At 42.1% G+C, this 18006-nt stretch overlaps 1 protein-coding gene across 1 annotated transcript in view; it reads right to left on the reverse strand.

Annotated features, from left to right (window-relative positions):
- LOC137285347 (xylosyltransferase oxt-like) overlaps positions 1-18006 on the reverse strand; it is a 162118-nt gene that overhangs the window by 105925 nt on the left and 38187 nt on the right. The window contains exon 3 of the mRNA XM_067817720.1: positions 5613-5738. Coding sequence (XP_067673821.1) covers positions 5613-5738 — 126 coding nt within the window. The remainder of the gene's footprint in view (positions 1-5612; positions 5739-18006) is intronic.

Here is an 18006-nt window from a genome sequence, read left to right on the forward strand (position 1 = left end):
TATGACCAGATGGTGGCAACATGAATATGTGCATACACCTAGTTGCGGGTACAGCAATGTGCAGTAAACTTGGACAAATACTGTGACTATGTGTCCCAGTCCACCCAGCTGTGAATTGGGTACCTTGTTTAAGGATTAGGATGAGAGATCCACAATAAACTTGGTGCGCCTAGTGGTAGCAAGAGTTCTATACTTCCCACGGAGTTGAGATTGATAATACAATGTGACGCTGAGACGCACATCCAATGATCGAGGGAATATACCAGCGCCTTGAGTAAGCAATAGCTGCATGGATATGTGTGCTATATGAATATGCTTTAAATTGTAATAGGTCAGCTGATTAACATTAACAAGCATACTACATATCATCAGCCCATGAGGAACTAATCAAACAACAGACTCTATAAAACAAACAAACAACTCAATCCCCTTGTTTATTGGCTTCATGACCAGTCTCATTTGTTGTTCCTAGTCTTGCACAGACCACTCCCTATCATGTGCTAGTTGTTATCCAATCATATGTTGTTGTTAATGTTAATCTGCTGTTTATCAAAACATACAATATATACTGTCGAACCCCGTTTATCCGGACGTTTTGATTTCACTCGAAAATTGTCCAGATAGCGAGACGTCCGATTAACTGAATCAAACAACCAAAACATGAAAATTAAGTGAAAGCTAAAAACAATTCATGTACATATATCAATAAATCAACAGTAAGTAGTAATAACAGTGAGTCTTGAGATGGTAAGTTTTGAAAAACATAAATCGATAACAAAAAGTTCCTAAAGGAATATTTCCAATTGCATATTCTTTTGTAAATGTTAAATGCCCTAAAAACATACGACATCGCGTCGAACTTATGCTGTCTGCAGAAAATAAACTTCCGGACGGGATCACATGACTTAGATCATGTGGCAGGCTATTTTTAAGTTGCACTGTGACAGATAGCAGGGGTTGATTTATAAGTGTTATATACAGTACAATTACAGTATAGTTTCCCTTAATCCTACCTAACATGTGTTTTCTTTACTTATGAGATGTTCTCACACGCGCCAAATCCTAATGAACACGCGTCACTAGTGTTTTGATGGCTAATTAAACAATTCACACCAAATACCTTCCGACAGATTAAGAATGAAATCATATAGTCATGCGGTAAACAGTATTGACGTTTACACATACATGTTCCACAGATCTCTCCATCCGGATAACTGGATCATTTTTCAATGGAAATCTGTGGGAATGGTTTGAAAATTTGCTGTCCGGGTCCGGAAGCGCGTGATCCAGTTAAGCGAGTACAACTAATGAACATAACTTTCGTTTCACATAAAAATTGTCCGGAAGGTGGGGTTCCCAGATATGTGGGGTCCGGGTAAATGGGGTTCCACTGTATCTCATCACCTGGATGTATTTACTCTTAGCTTGATAACGAAGTGAGAATCTCCATTGAAACATCACTGTATGCATGCAATAAATAAGAACTTGTCATCCATAAAGTTGTATGTTTCTCTTCTGAGTCAGCAACTTCTAAAATGCCGATCAAACTATTAACAACCCCCAAAGTCCCCATTCTTTCAAGACTGTCTATCCAAAAGTTAATACAGCCGTGTTTCCGTTGGTGTATCACATTGGGTGTAGCATAATGAATTCAAAAGAAAACGTCTCACACTAAAAAAATTGCAAGTGGCCGATTCTATTATTTTTTAGCAATTGTATTTAATTTCGGTAATATTATAAGCATGGACCAACAGTGTTCACAAATAGCGTCTGACCCTCTGACAAATCGGGCAGATTTGACAGTGGTCAGATAGAAATCACCAACCCGCCAGTCCCAGTGTCTGACTGAATATATCACAATGACTGTGTGAAGTAGTTATTTGAGGCATGTGACACTTGTTTGCTGTGTAGAAATCTTATGTTTGTTATCATATAATGTTATTAATTTCAATGCAAGTTATAAGAAATGTTCAACCTGAAATGTTTGTTTAACTTTATTCTGTGGGTCCTGTGAATTTTCAGTGGGTCAGACAGACATCTGAAACTTGCAGGACCCAATGTCCTGTTACTTTGAAACACCAACATGAACACAGGACCAATAATACTTCTGGTATATTACTGGACATGCTGACTGATAGCCTGAATGTAAAGTCTGGTCTGTCCCCATACTCAACTCAACTCCATGTATTCAATAGGGCATTGCCCACCCCCAAAACAAATCCACGCAGTGCTGAAAGTGAATTGCCTACACCCAAAACACATCTACACAGTGATGATAGGGTATTGTCTACCCATCAAAAACAAATCCACACAGTGATGATAGGGTATTGTCTACCCATCAAAAACAAATCCACACAGTGATGATAGGATACTGTCTACCCATCAAAAACAAATCCACACAGTGATGATAGGATATTGTCTACCCATCAAAAACAAATCCACACAGTGATGATAGGATACTGTCTACCCATCAAAAACAAATCCACACAGTGATGATAGGATACTGTCTACCCATCAAAAACAAATCCACACAGTGATGATAGGATATTGTCTACCAAGTCAGCAAGTCTGACCACCCGATCCTGTTAGTTGCCTCTTACGACAAGCATGGTCGCCTTTCATCGCAAGCATGGGTTGCTGAAGGCCTATTCTACCCCGAGACCTTCACGGGTAGCTGATAGTGAAAAGTCTTCCCCTAAAACAAATCCACACAGTGCTGATAGTGAAAAGTCTTACCCTAAAACAAATCTTCACAGTGCTGATAGCGAAAAGTCTACCCCCAAAAACAACAGTGCTAGCATTCTGATATGTTTATAATTTCCTAAAGCCACATTTAATTCAATTAATGATTTCATGGTTTTTTGCATATATATTCCGCCTGTAGGCTGTACGTTTTACAACACAAATAATAATTCAGGTTGCCTTATTGACAAACTTGAGACTTAGATCATTGGACTGATTTCACTTCATTGCATATAGTACTTTGTGGGGATCTTAATGCTCACACAGCTAAAGAAAATGATCCAATCTCTGAACAAAGTGATGACTTTGGTAATGATGATGTATGTATTGATGAAGACAATGCCCCTGTTGAGCAGCGAGCGTCACATGTCTGTACTATTAATAGATTTGGGTGCATGTTACTGGATTTGTGTTATGTTTGTAATCTTTATATATTGAACGTGAGAGTTGAAAGTGACATAGGCGGCGAGTTTACTTATGTAGGAGAAAGGGGTTCTCATGTTGTTGATTACTTTCTTGCATCTGTTAGTTTTCTTGAGTTTGTAGAAAAGCTAAATGTTGGTGATCGGTTAGAGTGACCATTTTCCCCTTGAATTATCTTGCAGGTTTCCTTTAAGCAGTAATGCTTAGTGAGCTGTAGATTGTGATGACCATAAGATTAAGTTTACATTTGTCTGGGAAGAATCGAAGGCAGACTTATTTACTGCATCAATGAGACAGATAAATCAATAATAATATCAATCAATATCAATATCAGGTATCAATAATAATTCTTTACTATGTAAACTTGAAAATTCCAATGAAGAGGGGATTGCAGATTTTGTACACTGTCTTCTTCATTCAGCTTTAAGTATGAAAAGACAAATGAAGCATTTTGATCCTGACACAAGTAAACCTAAAATAAATGAAGGTTGTAGACAACTGAGGACAGATAGCAGGAAAGCCCTAAGAAAGTTTAGACAAAGTCGCAGTGAATATGATCACAAAGATTAATGCAGACATAGAAACATTTCTAAAGCTTCTTGCAGAAAGTTCAAATATGATATCCAGTCATCAAGACTTGAGTGCAGGCCCCCCCTAAGTATTGGAAGGAATTACGGCAAATTTGAAGGAATTGCATCTCAAACGTAAACAAAAGCAGCCCACTCGTGAAAGAATTGCAGTGATATCGGTAGTTTAGCAGTAATAACAGAAACACAATGCCCCTATCGAAAACAATGTCAGTAATACTGGAAACAAGCTCGGCAATCTTTGGAGATTTCTCGGCTCCGTTCTCCGTGATTTGTTGGTCGCTTCCTGAAACTCACACATCTAAACATGGCGTCACTGGAAGGAGCACCAGTCTCGGTGAGTTTTGTTTTTAGTTTCTACTGTTTTCATTTTCATAATTATCCGTCTTTGACCACCCGTGTTAAATGTGTTTAGGTGTGAGGTGTTGTTGGAGCTATAGATTATTTTTTTAGGAAAAGATCGTCACTGCAAAACAGCGTCACAAGTCATGTCCCCGGAGGCTTCCTAATTTCAGACATGAACAACCTCCTGTGACTCAGTAACTCCCTAAAGAGCCAGAAACTAGTTTGGAAAAATATACCTTCTCTACAATGTTTCTCTACCCTATAAGAAATATATCGCAAACAGAACGGTTATGTCATTTTAAGAATCTCTTTTCAGAAGAACATATCAGTTATCATTGTGACAGCAATGTTTTAAGTAAAGAGTTTACTGATATTGATAGGGTTGTGCCTATACCTACACCTACTATGGAATATGTGACACTGGAGGCTGTCTCGTCTTAATGTTGAATATTCTGCTGGAATCCATGGTGTTGTTTCGGACATGCTGAAATACTCATTACCTGGTTAAAATGTTTATTCAAGTATTTGATACAGTACTGTACAAGTATTTTCCTTCCATGTGGGTGCAATCTGTTATTATCCTGTTATATAAAAACAGAAATGCACAACATCCTGACAATTATATTGGTATTTCGCTGACTAGTATTTTTGGTAAAACGTTTACATCTATTATCAACAGCAGGTTAACACAATGGTGGAATATGAGAGATTTAATACTGGAATCTCAAGCCCACAAATACACACAAATAGAAATCCAAGCACTGCTGATAGGGTATTGTATACTCCCTTCATGAATAAACTAAAAAAAATGCATCCCTCTTTGAATACTTGTACTTGTCCTAACTTGCCTTCAGTGAGTAGTTCATACAGTTCTATGTATGCTAACCTGCCTTAGACAGTAGTGCAAGCAGTTCTTGATGCACTAACCTGCCTTCAGACAGTAGTGCAAGCAGTTCTTGATGCACTAACCTGCCTTCAGACAGTAGTGCAAGCAGTTCCTGGTGTACTAACCTGCCTTTAGACAGTAGTGCAAGCAGTTCCTGGTGTACTAACCTGCCTTTAGACAGTAGCGCAAGCAGTTCTTGATGTACTAACCTGCCTTTAGACAGTAGTGCAAGCAGTTCTTGATGTACTAACCTGCCTTTAGACAGTAGTGCAAGCAGTTCTTGATGTACTAACCTGCCTTTAGACAGTAGTGCAAGCAGTTCTTGATGCACTAACCTGCCTTCAGACAGTAGTGCAAGCAGTTCTTGATGCACTAACCTGCCTTCAGACAGTAGTGCAAGCAGTTCTTGATGCACTAACCTGCCTTCAGGCAGTAGTGCAAGCAGTTCTTGATGCACTAACCTGCCTTCAGGCAGTAGTGCAAGCAGTTCCTGGTGTACTAACCTGCCTTTAGACAGTAGTGCAAGCAGTTCTTGATGCACTAACCTGCCTTTAGACAGTAGTGCAAGCAGTTCTTGATGCACTAACCTGACTTAAGATAGTAGTGCAAGCAGTTCCTGGTGTACTAACCTGCCTTTAGACAGTAGTTCATGCAGTTGTGGGGGGTGTTATCACTCAGCTCCTTGTATGTGCCTGTCAAGTCCCTGTCGTTGAGATTGTCCTTATAACAGCCAAAATAGGTTCCAGTATCATTCCCTGCAAAACAAAACATCACATATCAATTTACTACCAAAAGTAACCATCTACCTTCACAATCTACTCAGGGAGGAAAGGACATACTATTCAGGGGCGGATACAGCTTTTTGAGAAAGGTGGGGTGCACAGTTTTGAGAAAAGGGTGCGACGCACACTTCAATTTCACCTGAGTTTCAATGGTCATTTAACAAAATTACCAGACAAGAAGGGGCTGCACATCCCTGCACCCACCTATGTTATTGTCATGTTGGCAAACAGGTCATCTGTATCACTGGTACTTGGCAGATGATGTATTTGACAAGCACACTAACATCCCATCTAAATCTGTTTGTTCCACATTTGCCTTGGTTCATTTAGCAGACATGATTACTTAAATCATCACAGTTAATATGGCATTTCATGTCTCTAGACCGGCAAGCCGTTGCATAATCACATCAATAATTACTTTAATCCAATTTCCATCTTAACTCTGAATAATGCAAAAGATGGTCAGAATGACTTAAACCTTAACCTTACTTGCCATCCAGCTAAATTAAATTTCTTGAGAACTTGCCACACCAGCCATTGTTAATTCAATAAAACAATTACCTGGATATAACAGTAGTAATTGATTGCAGTAAAATGCTGTGTGATACTGGCTGTATTGGGTCTCCCCTGGGAGTTGGCTGTGGGTGGGGGAACCTGACATGTTAGCTAGCATTCCATAAAAATGATGTATTTCATTGATAAATCAGTATAAACTCCTGCTTGGAATGGGTTGGATCTGTTGGGAGAGTATACTAGAGTTCCTCTCTCTCTGCTCTATGGTGATTTAAAACTCCTGCTTGGGATGGGTTGGATCTGTTGGGAGAGTATACTAGAGTTTCTCTCTCTCTGCTCTATGGTGATTTAAAACTCCTGCTTGGGATGGGTTGGATCTGTTGGAAGAGTATACTAGAGTTTCTCTCTCTCTGCTCTATGGTGATTTAAAACTCCTGCTTGGGATGGGTTGGATCTGTTGGGAGGGTATACTAGAGTTTCTCTCTCTCTGCTCTATGGTGATTTAAAACTCCTGCTTGGAATGGGTTGGATCTGTTGGGAGAGTATACTAGAGTTTCTCTCTCTGCTCTATGGTGATTTAAAACTCCTGCTTGGGATGGGTTGGATCTGTTGGGAGAGTATACTAGAGTTTCTCTCTCTCTGCTCTATGGTGATTTAAAACTCCTGCTTGGGATGGGTTGGATCTGTTGGGAGGGTATACTAGAGTTTCTCTCTCTCTGCTCTATGGTGATTTAAAACTCCTGCTTGGAATGGGTTGGATCTGTTGGGAGAGTATACTAGAGTTTCTCTCTCTGCTCTATGGTGATTTAAAACTCCTGCTTGGGATGGGTTGGATCTGTTGGGAGAGTATACTAGAGTTTCTCTCTCTCTGCTCTATGGTGATTTAAAACTCCTGCTTGGGATGGGTTGGATCTGTTGGGAGGGTATACTAGAGTTTCTCTCTCTCTGCTCTATGGTGATTTAAAACTCCTGCTTGGGATGGGTTGGATCTGTTGGGAGAGTATACTAGAGTTTCTCTCTCTCTGCTCTATGGTGATTTAAAACTCCTGCTTGGGATGGGTTGGATCTGTTGGGAGAGTATACTAGAGTTTCTCTCTCTCTGCTCTATGGTGATTTAAAACTCCTGCTTGGGATGAGTTGGATCTGTTGGGAGGGTATACTAGAGTTTCTCTCTCTCTGCTCTATGGTGATTTAAAACTCCTGCTTGGGATGGGTTGGATCTGTTGGGAGGGTATACTAGAGTTTCTCTCTCTCTGCTCTATGGTGATTTAAAACTCCTGCTTGGGATGGGTTGGATCTGTTGGGAGAGTATACTAGAGTTTCTCTCTCTCTGCTCTATGGTGATTTAAAACTCCTGCTTGGGATGGGTTGGATCTGTTGGGAGGGTATACTAGAGTTTCTCTCTCTCTGCTCTATGGTGATTTAAAACTCCTGCTTGGGATGGGTTGGATCTGTTGGGAGGGTATACTAGAGTTTCTCTCTCTCTGCTCTATGGTGATTTAAAACTCCTGCTTGGGATGGGTTGGATCTGTTGGGAGGGTATACTAGAGTTTCTCTCTCTCTGCTCTATGGTGATTTAAAACTCCTGCTTGGGATGGGTTGGATCTGTTGGGAGGGTATACTAGAGTTTCTCTCTCTCTCTGCTCTATGGTGATTTAAAACTCCTGCTTGGGATGGGTTGGATCTGTTGGGAGGGTATACTAGAGTTTCTCTCTCTCTGCTCTATGGTGATTTAAAACTCCTGCTTGGGATGAGTTGGATCTGTTGGGAGAGTATACTAGAGTTTCTCTCTCTCTGCTCTATGGTGATTTAAAACTCCTGCTTGGGATGAGTTGGATCTGTTGGGAGAGTATACTAGAGTTTCTCTCTCTCTGCTCTATGGTGATTTAAAACTCCTGCTTGGGATGGGTTGGATCTGTTGGGAGGGTATACTAGAGTTTCTCTCTCTCTGCTCTATGGTGATTTAAAACTCCTGCTTGGGATGGGTTGGATCTGTTGGGAGGGTATACTAGAGTTTCTCTCTCTCTGCTCTATGGTGATTTAAAACTCCTGCTTGGGATGAGTTGGATCTGTTGGGAGGGTATACTAGAGTTTCTCTCTCTCTGCTCTATGGTGATTTAAAACTCCTGCTTGGGATGAGTTGGATCTGTTGGGAGAGTATACTAGAGTTTCTCTCTCTCTGCTCTATGGTGATTTAAAACTCCTGCTTGGGATGGGTTGGATCTGTTGGGAGAGTATACTAGAGTTTCTCTCTCTCTGCTCTATGGTGATTTAAAACTCCTGCTTGGGATGGGTTGGATCTGTTGGGAGAGTATACTCAGCCCAGAGAGTTTCTCTCTCTCTGCTCTATGGTGATTTAAAACTCCTGCTTGGGATGGGTTGGATCTGTTGGGAGAGTATACTAGAGTTTCTCTCTCTCTGCTCTATGGTGATTTAAAACTCCTGCTTGGGATGAGTTGGATCTGTTGGGAGAGTATACTAGAGTTTCTCTCTCTCTGCTCTATGGTGATTTAAAACTCCTGCTTGGGATGGGTTGGATCTGTTGGGAGAGTATACTAGAGTTTCTCTCTCTCTGCTCTATGGTGATTTAAAACTCCTGCTTGGGATGGGTTGGATCTGTTGGGAGGGTATAGATCTATGGTGATGGTATACTGATTCCAGACAGCCAAACACTGTCAGGCAAAAACACCTTGAAACGTGATTAAAAAAACTCTGATATGACAGTGAGCGAAGCTATTGTAAACTTCAAGTGACAAAGAGCACCATATCAAATCCAACAAGAACACTGACAACTGATTATCTCATTTTACTGTCATGTCAACTGATCGTAACCTGGTGTCACCATGGCAACTAATCATCTCCCACTGCCATGTCAGCTGATCATGACTTGGCAGCTGACTATCCTACTGTCCCAGTACAAAGCACTGCCTGTACTTCAACATATTGTCCTTCATTGTGAGGATTCAGCATGTGATGAATGTGTGAAAGACTGGTGCATCTGGGGGTGATGAGGAGCTGCTTGATCTCTAAAGTACCTGACCTTCCTCAAGACAATTCTCCTTCATCAAACACCAGTTGTGAGGAAACAATAATCACAGTCACACCGGGGAAAGGGCATCCTTAATTCAACAAGTCTGCCCTGCCTTCCAATATGACAATGGAGATGTTTCTGTACAGACATCTAACACGTGTTGCTGGGTAGGAAGAGGAGGAGCATATGGGGGAGAAGATGCATACTTTCTATGTATAAAATTTCTGTTATTCTCAAATTAATTCAGATCCACCCCAATGCTTAGCAACAGTAACAAAATGCTCATGTTCCATATTATTTCAAGAATGAACTCATGACAGTAAAAAAGCCTCACAATGTTTTGCACTTTGTTGTTAGCCATTTTCTGACAAAAATCTGTGAAACAAGACATGCGGACAGTGTATTGATCCCCTGTCAAGTACACATATCAAGCACTTTATCAATTGGAATGAATGAGATTCTTTGCATGATCAGGTGAAAAAATATTATTTATGAAATTCTATTGTTGCATGAAAGAGATATGATGTCATCAGGAAAGACAATCAGCACTTGGCAGCTTTGTGCAAGTGCTTAAACAGAGCCATGCCCATTCAACAGAATAAATTGTGGTAGACAATAAACACAAAGTGTGAAAACATTCCTGTTGTACCAAGACAGCAACTACAAGCAGCAATTGTGAAGAAACATGGCAACAGAATCTGCTTCCTCCAACACATGGCAGTGCCTCTAGGTGGGTGGAGAAGCTAAACTGGGCACTTGATTACTGCTTGTACTGTAAACATGGGGTGCCCAGTCAAAACATGGGGCCCCTTTCGCTCTGATTGCTATCTGTTTATCTTAACATCATTCAACAGAAATACCACTTCCAAAATAAACTAAAAGTTCAGAAACAGCAGGAAGGAGGCTTGAAATGAGTTTCTTCAATTAGCCATCACATTCCCATCACATTAAAACCATGGATGTACAGAGGCAGGCTGTTGAGAGGAAGAGGAGGACACCTCAACACACCTCACACCTCTTGTACCCCACTCACATCTCACACATCTAACACCTCTCGTACTTCAATCACATCCAGCACCTCTATCACAACTGACACCTCTCTCTTATCTGACATCATCTCACACCTCACTCACTTCAAGCACCTCTATCACATCTCACACCTCTCTGAGACATCTCATACCTCTCTCACATCTCACACGTCTCACATCTCATACCTCTCTCACATCTCACATCTCACACCTTTCTCACATTCCACACCTCTCTCATATCTCACACCTCTCTCACTTCCAGCACCTCTCTCACATCTCACACCTTTTCACATCTCACACCTTTTCACATCTCACACCTTTCTCACATCCCACACCTCTCATACCTCACTCACATCTCACACATTTCTCACATGTCACATCTCTCACACCTCTAACACCTTTCTCACATTACATACCTTTGTCACATCCCACACCTCTCTAACATCACATACCTCTATCACACCTCACACCTCTCTTACATCACACACCTCGATCACACCTCAACCTCTCTTACATCACACACCTCGATCACACCTCACACCTCTCTTACATCACACACTTCTATCGCATCTCACACCTTTCTCACATCTCACATCTCTCACACCTCTTACACCTTTCTCACATTATACACTTTTGTCACAACCCACATCTCTCATATCCCACACCTTTATCACACCTCACATCTCTCTCACATCCCGCACCTCTCTCACATCTCACACCTCTCTAACATCACACACTTCTATCACACCTTTCTTACATCACACACCTCTATCACACCTCTCTAACATCACACACCTCTATCACACCTCACACCTCACTTACATCAAACACCTCTATCACACCTCACACCTCTCTTACATCACACACCTCTATCACACCTCACACTTCTCTTACATCACACACCTCTATCACACCTCACACCTCTCTTACATCACACACCTCTATCACACCTCACACCTCTCTTACATCACACACCTCTATCACACCTTTCTAACATCACACACCTCTATCACACCTCACATCTCTCTTACATCACACACCTCTATCACACCTCACACCTCACACCTCTCTTACATCACACACCTCTATCACACCTTTCTGACATCACACACCTCTATCACACCTCACATCTCTCTTACATCATACACCTCTATCACACCTCACACCTCTCTAACATCACACACCTCTATCACACCTCACACCTCTCTTACATCACACACCTCTATCACACCTCACACCTCACACCTCTCTTACATCACACACCTCTATCACACCTTTCTGACATCACACACCTCTATCACACCTCACACCTCACTTACATCATACACCTCTATCACACCTCACACCTCTCTGACATCACACACCTCTATCACACCTCACACCTCTCTTACATCACACACCTCTATCACACCTCACACCTCACACCTCTCTTACATCACACACCTCTATCACACCTTTCTGACATCACACACCTCTATCACACCTCACACCTCACTTACATCATACACCTCTATCACACCTCACACCTCTCTAACATCACACACCTCTATCACACCTCACACCTCTCTTACATCACACACCTCTATCACACCTTTCTGACATCACACACCTCTATCACACCTCACACCTCACTTACATCATACACCTCTATCACACCTCACATCTCTCTTACATCACACACCTCTATCACACCTCACACCTCACTTACATCATACACCTCTATCACACCTCACACTTCTCTTACATCACACACCTCTATCACACCTCACACCTCACTTACATCATACACCTCTATCACACCTCACATCTCTCTTACATCACACACCTCGATCACACCTCACACCTCTCCTACATCACACACCTCTATCACACCTTTCTAACATCACACACCTCTATCACACCTCACATCTCTCTTACATCACACAACTCTATCACACCTCACACCTCACTTACATCACACACCTCTATCACATCACACACCTCTATCACACCTCACATCTCTCTTACATCACACACCTCTATCACACCTCACACCTCACTTACATCACACACCTCTATCACACCTCACAACTCTCTTACATCACACACCTCGATCACACCTCACACCTCACGTACATCACCCACCTCTATCACACCTCACACCTCACTTACATCACACACCTCTATCACACCTCACACCTCACGTACATCACACACCTCTATCACACCTTTCTGACATCACACACCTCTATCACACCTCACACCTCACTTACATCATACACCTCTATCACACCTCACATCTCTCTTACATCACACACCTCTATCACACCTCACACCTCTCTTACATCACACACCTCTATCACACCTTTCTAACATCACATACCTCTATCACACCTCACATCTCTCTTACATCACACACCTCTATCACACCTCACACCTCACACCTCTCTTACATCACACACCTCTATCACACCTTTCTGACATCACACACCTCTATCACACCTCACATCGCTCTTACATCCCCCACCTCTATCACACCTCACACCTCTCTAACATCACACACCTCTATCACACCTCACACCTCTCTTACATCACACACCTCTATCACACCTTTCTAACATCACACACCTCTATCACACCTCACATCTCTCTTACATCACACACCTCTATCACATCTCACACCTCTCTAACATCACACACCTCTATCACAACTCTCTAACATCACACACCTCTATCACACCTCACATCTCTCTAACATCACACACCTCTATCACACCTCACACCTCACTTACATCACACACCTCTATCACCACTCACACTTCTCTTACATCACACAGCTCTATCACACCTCACTTACATCCCCCCACCTCTATCACACCTCACACCTCTCTAACATCACACACCTCTATCACACCTCACACCTCTCTTACATCACACACCTCTCTCTCAGTACCCACACCTCGAGTGATTTGAAGAAGGGAGCAGTGACTGAGGATTGCTGGAGGTTGAAGCTAGGTGCGAGGAGGTAAGGACGCTCACACCTCTCTCTCAGAAGAATCCAGAGTCATCTTCAGAGGTCTGGCAAAGTTCACAGTTCACAGGAACAGTTGTTGACAAAGTGTCACATCAGATTATTCCACTAACTTGGGAGAACTGACTGCAAACCTTATGCAGATGACATGCATGTGTGTGCACATATTTTGTGCATGTGATCAGCTGCATGTGATCAGTTTTGTGGTTAGAATTTAACACATTTCACCAAGTTTCATCTATCATTTATTGACCTCATGAGAATAATCAAAGTTTAGTGTGAGTGTAGTTTTACACCGTGCTCAGCAATATTTCAGCTATATGGCAGTGGTCTGTAAAAATCGAGTCTGGACCAGACAATCCAGTGATCAACAATATGAGCATCGATCTGCGCAATGGGAAACCGATAACATGTGTCAACCAAGCCAGTGAGTCTGACCACCCGATCCCATTACTCGCCTCTTACGGCAAGAATTGTCACCTTTTATGGCAAGCATGGGTTGCTGAAGACCTATTCTTGCTGAAGGCCTATTCTACCCCGAACCATCACAGGTCTCTTGAGTATAACCTTAATCTTTACATAAATAACAACGCCCAGAAAAACAGGAAATACTCAGTTCATCTAGTTTATCATCATATGAAACAATTTTGGCTGAAGATTTCACTTTAGTACTCATCAAATTAGTTACAACCTGAAAGCAAATGATGAACCTTCATCAATTTCTGTTTTCAGTTTCTTAACATAACCTTCAAGGTCAGCAGATTCACAATCCAACTCTTTACAAAACTATAGACTCTGAAGTCATATGACACTGCTTCTTAAGACAGTCATCTGACAACATTCATGATTTTTCAAATTATTGCTGCCAACATGCACATACTCAAGCCTGGTTGATCCACTTAGAGGCAGTCACCACAACACAAAGCCCGACTGATCCATCTAATGAAGACAAACTGCAGTACTGCTGATCCACGAACACATTAGTCTCCATAGCAACCATCACTATTGATCCTTATACATCAGCAACCATAACAATCAGCTTTGTTTAATCCCCGCACTTTCTTATCACCATCACAACCAGTACTGTGGAACCACATTGTCATTCATCAGCATCACAACCTGTACTGTCGAACCACATTGTCATTCATCACCATCACACCCAGTACTGTGGAACCACATTGTCATTCATCACCATCACACACAGTACTGTGGAACCACACTGTCATTCATCACCATCACACACAGTACTGTGGAACCACATTGTCATTCATCACCATCACACACAGTACTGTGGAACCACATTGTCATTCATCAGCATCACACATAGTACTGTGGAACCACACTGTCATTCATCACCATCACACACAGTACTGTGGAACCACACTGTCATTCATCACCATCACACCCAGTACTGTGGAACCACATTGTCATTCATCACCATCACACACAGTACTGTAGAACCACATTGTCGTTCATCACCATCACACACAGTACTGTGGAACCACACTGTCATTCATCACCATCACACACAGTACTGTGGAACCACATTGTCATTCATCACCATCACACACAGTACTGTGGAACCACATTGTCATTCATCACCATCACACACAGTACTGTGGAACCACATTGTCATTCATCACCATCACAACCAGTACTGTGGAACCACATTGTCATTCATCACCATAACAACCTGTGCCATGGAACAACTTTGTCATTCATCACAATAACTACCAATACTGCTTATTCACCAACTAATACATCAAAGTGACAACCAGTCTGGTTGATCCCAACTTTCTGGTCACCATAGCAACTATAGTTGTGGGTGATATAACCCTACCTTTAAAAACATTCAATGATATGGGTTACTGCAAACAAAACATGAATCGTATGAAAACAATAGGTTCATATTTTCCATTTCCTGTCAATACACTGTGATTCAGTGAGAGTCTGCCCCAGTGTCACAGTGTTTCTGGGTCTAACAACAGAACAATGGCCAATGTTTATCCCCTGGGATTCTCTCGTTATAGCGTGAACATTGTTCCTGCTGCAAGTGATGGAGCTTGTGGAAGGACAAGTGTGAACCATATGATGTTAATAGCAAAATTACATGTAGCCCCACACCCACAGTCACTTGATGCTGTGGTAACACGCACATGCTTGCAGTGAACTTAGACAAAGTGCTGTGACTATCAGTCCCAGTCCACACAGCTGTAAATGGGTACCTTGATAGGACGAGAAATCCACAAAAATCTTGGTGTGCCTTTTAGGCAGCAAGAGTTGAATACTCCCAAGTGAAATGTGACTGACAATAAGATGTGCTGTTAAGACTGACATCCGATGATCGAGGGAAAAAATAATACTGCCTTGAGCAAGCACTAGTTGCTTGTACATATGTGCTATAAAAACAGTCTATATATTACTTCCCTGTCACAGCTCCTGAACCAGTTGTCACAACATTACACCCAGTCCTACACCCATCCACTACCTGTGGCAACACACACATGCTTGTACTTCCCTGTCACAACTCCTGAACCAGCAGTCACAACATTACACCCAGTCCTACACCCATCCACTCAGTGACCTGTGGCAACACACACATGCTTGTATTTCCCTGTCACAGCTCCTGAACCAGTAGTCACAACATTAATCACAACACAATCACAACTGTTGGCAAACAATTATTTTACTTATGACTTAACTGTTGACAAGAAGCAGAAATTCAGGACCACAAGAAAACCTTTCTGCAAATATTTCCTTGCTAATCTGCATAAAGGATCTATTTAACTTATTATAGCCAAAGTATGAAACATGTATCTCAGTCTGCCTACACCGTATCTCAGTCTGCCTACACCGTATCTCAGTCTGCTTACACCGTATCTCAGTCTGCCCACACGGTATCTCAGTCTGCTTACACTGCATCTCTGTCTGCCTACACTGTAACACAGTCAGTCTTCACTGTACCACAGTTTGCCTATACTGTAACAGTCAGTCTTCACTGTACCACAGTCTTCCTATACTGTATCAACCAACACGGGATCTCAGTCTGCCTATACTATATCAAACTACACTACATCTCAGTCTGCCTACACTACATCTCAGACTGCCTACACTGTATCTCAGTCTACTTACACCGTATCTCAGTCTGCTTACACCGTATCTCAGTCTGTCTACACTGTATCTCAGTCTGCTTACACCGTATCTCAGTCTGCTTACACTGTATCTCAGTCTGCTTACACCGTATCTCAGTCTGTCTACACTGTATCTCAGTCTGCTTACACCATATCTCAGTCTGCTTACACCGTATCTCAGTCTGCTCATACTGTATCTCAGTCTGCTTATACTGTATCTCAGTCTGCCTACACTGTATCCCAGTCTCCTTATACTGTATCTCAGTCTTCTTACACTGTATCTCAGTCTGCCTACACTGTATCTCAGTCTGCCTACACTGTATCCCAGTCTGCTTACACTGTATCTCAGTCTGCCTACACCGTATCTCAGTCTGTCTACACTGTATCTCAGTCTGCTTACACCATATCTCAGTCTGCTTACACCGTATCTCAGTCTGCTCATACTGTATCTCAGTCTGCTTATACTGTATCTCAGTCTGCCTACACTGTATCCCAGTCTCCTTATACTGTATCTCAGTCTTCTTACACTGTATCTCAGTCTGCTTACACTGTATCTCAGTCTGCCTACACTGTATCCCAGTCTGCTTATACTGTATCTCAGTCTGCTTACACCATATCTCAGTCTGCTTACACTGTATCTCAGTCTGCCTACACCGTATCTCAGTCTGCTTACACGGTATCTCAGTCTGCCTACACTGTATCCCAGTCTGCTTACACCGTATCTCAGTCTGTCTACACTGTATTTCAGTCTGTTTACACCGTATCTCAGTCTGCTTACACCGTATCTCAGTCTGCTTATACTGTATCTCAGTCTGCTTATACTGTATCTCAGTCTGCCTACACTGTATCCCAGTCTGCTTACACCGTATCTCAGTCTGCTTACACCGTATCTCAGTCTGCCTACACTGTATCCCAGTCTGCTTATACTGTATCTCAGTCTGCTTACACCATATCTCAGTCTGTCTACACTGTATTTCAGTCTGTTTACACCGTATCTCAGTCTGCTTACACCGTATCTCAGTCTGCTTATACTGTATCCCAGTCTGCTTACACCGTATCTCAGTCTGCTCATACTGTATCTCAGTCTGCTTATACTGTATCTCAGTCTGCCTACACTGTATCTCAGTCTGCTTACACTGTATCTCAGTCTGCTTACACCGTATCTCAGTCTGCTTACACCGTATCTCAGTCTGCTTACATCGTATCTCAGTCTGCTTACATCGTATCTCAGTCTGCTTATACTGTATCTCAGTCTGCTTACACCGTATCTCAGTCTGCCTACACTGTATCTCAGTCTGCTTATACTGTATCTCAGTCTGCTTACACCATATCTCAGTCTGCTTACACCGTATCTCAGTCTGCTTACATCGTATCTCAGTCTGCCTACACTGTATCCCAGTCTGCTTATACTGTATCTCAGTCTGCTTACACCGTATCTCAGTCTGCTTACACTGTATCTCAGTCTGCCTACACCGTATCTCAGTCTGCTTACACCGTATCTCAGTCTGCTTACACCGTATCTCAGTCT

This window comes from Haliotis asinina, chromosome 5 (assembly GCF_037392515.1).
Source record: "Haliotis asinina isolate JCU_RB_2024 chromosome 5, JCU_Hal_asi_v2, whole genome shotgun sequence".
In the NCBI taxonomy this organism is placed as follows: Eukaryota; Metazoa; Mollusca; class Gastropoda; order Lepetellida; family Haliotidae; genus Haliotis; species Haliotis asinina.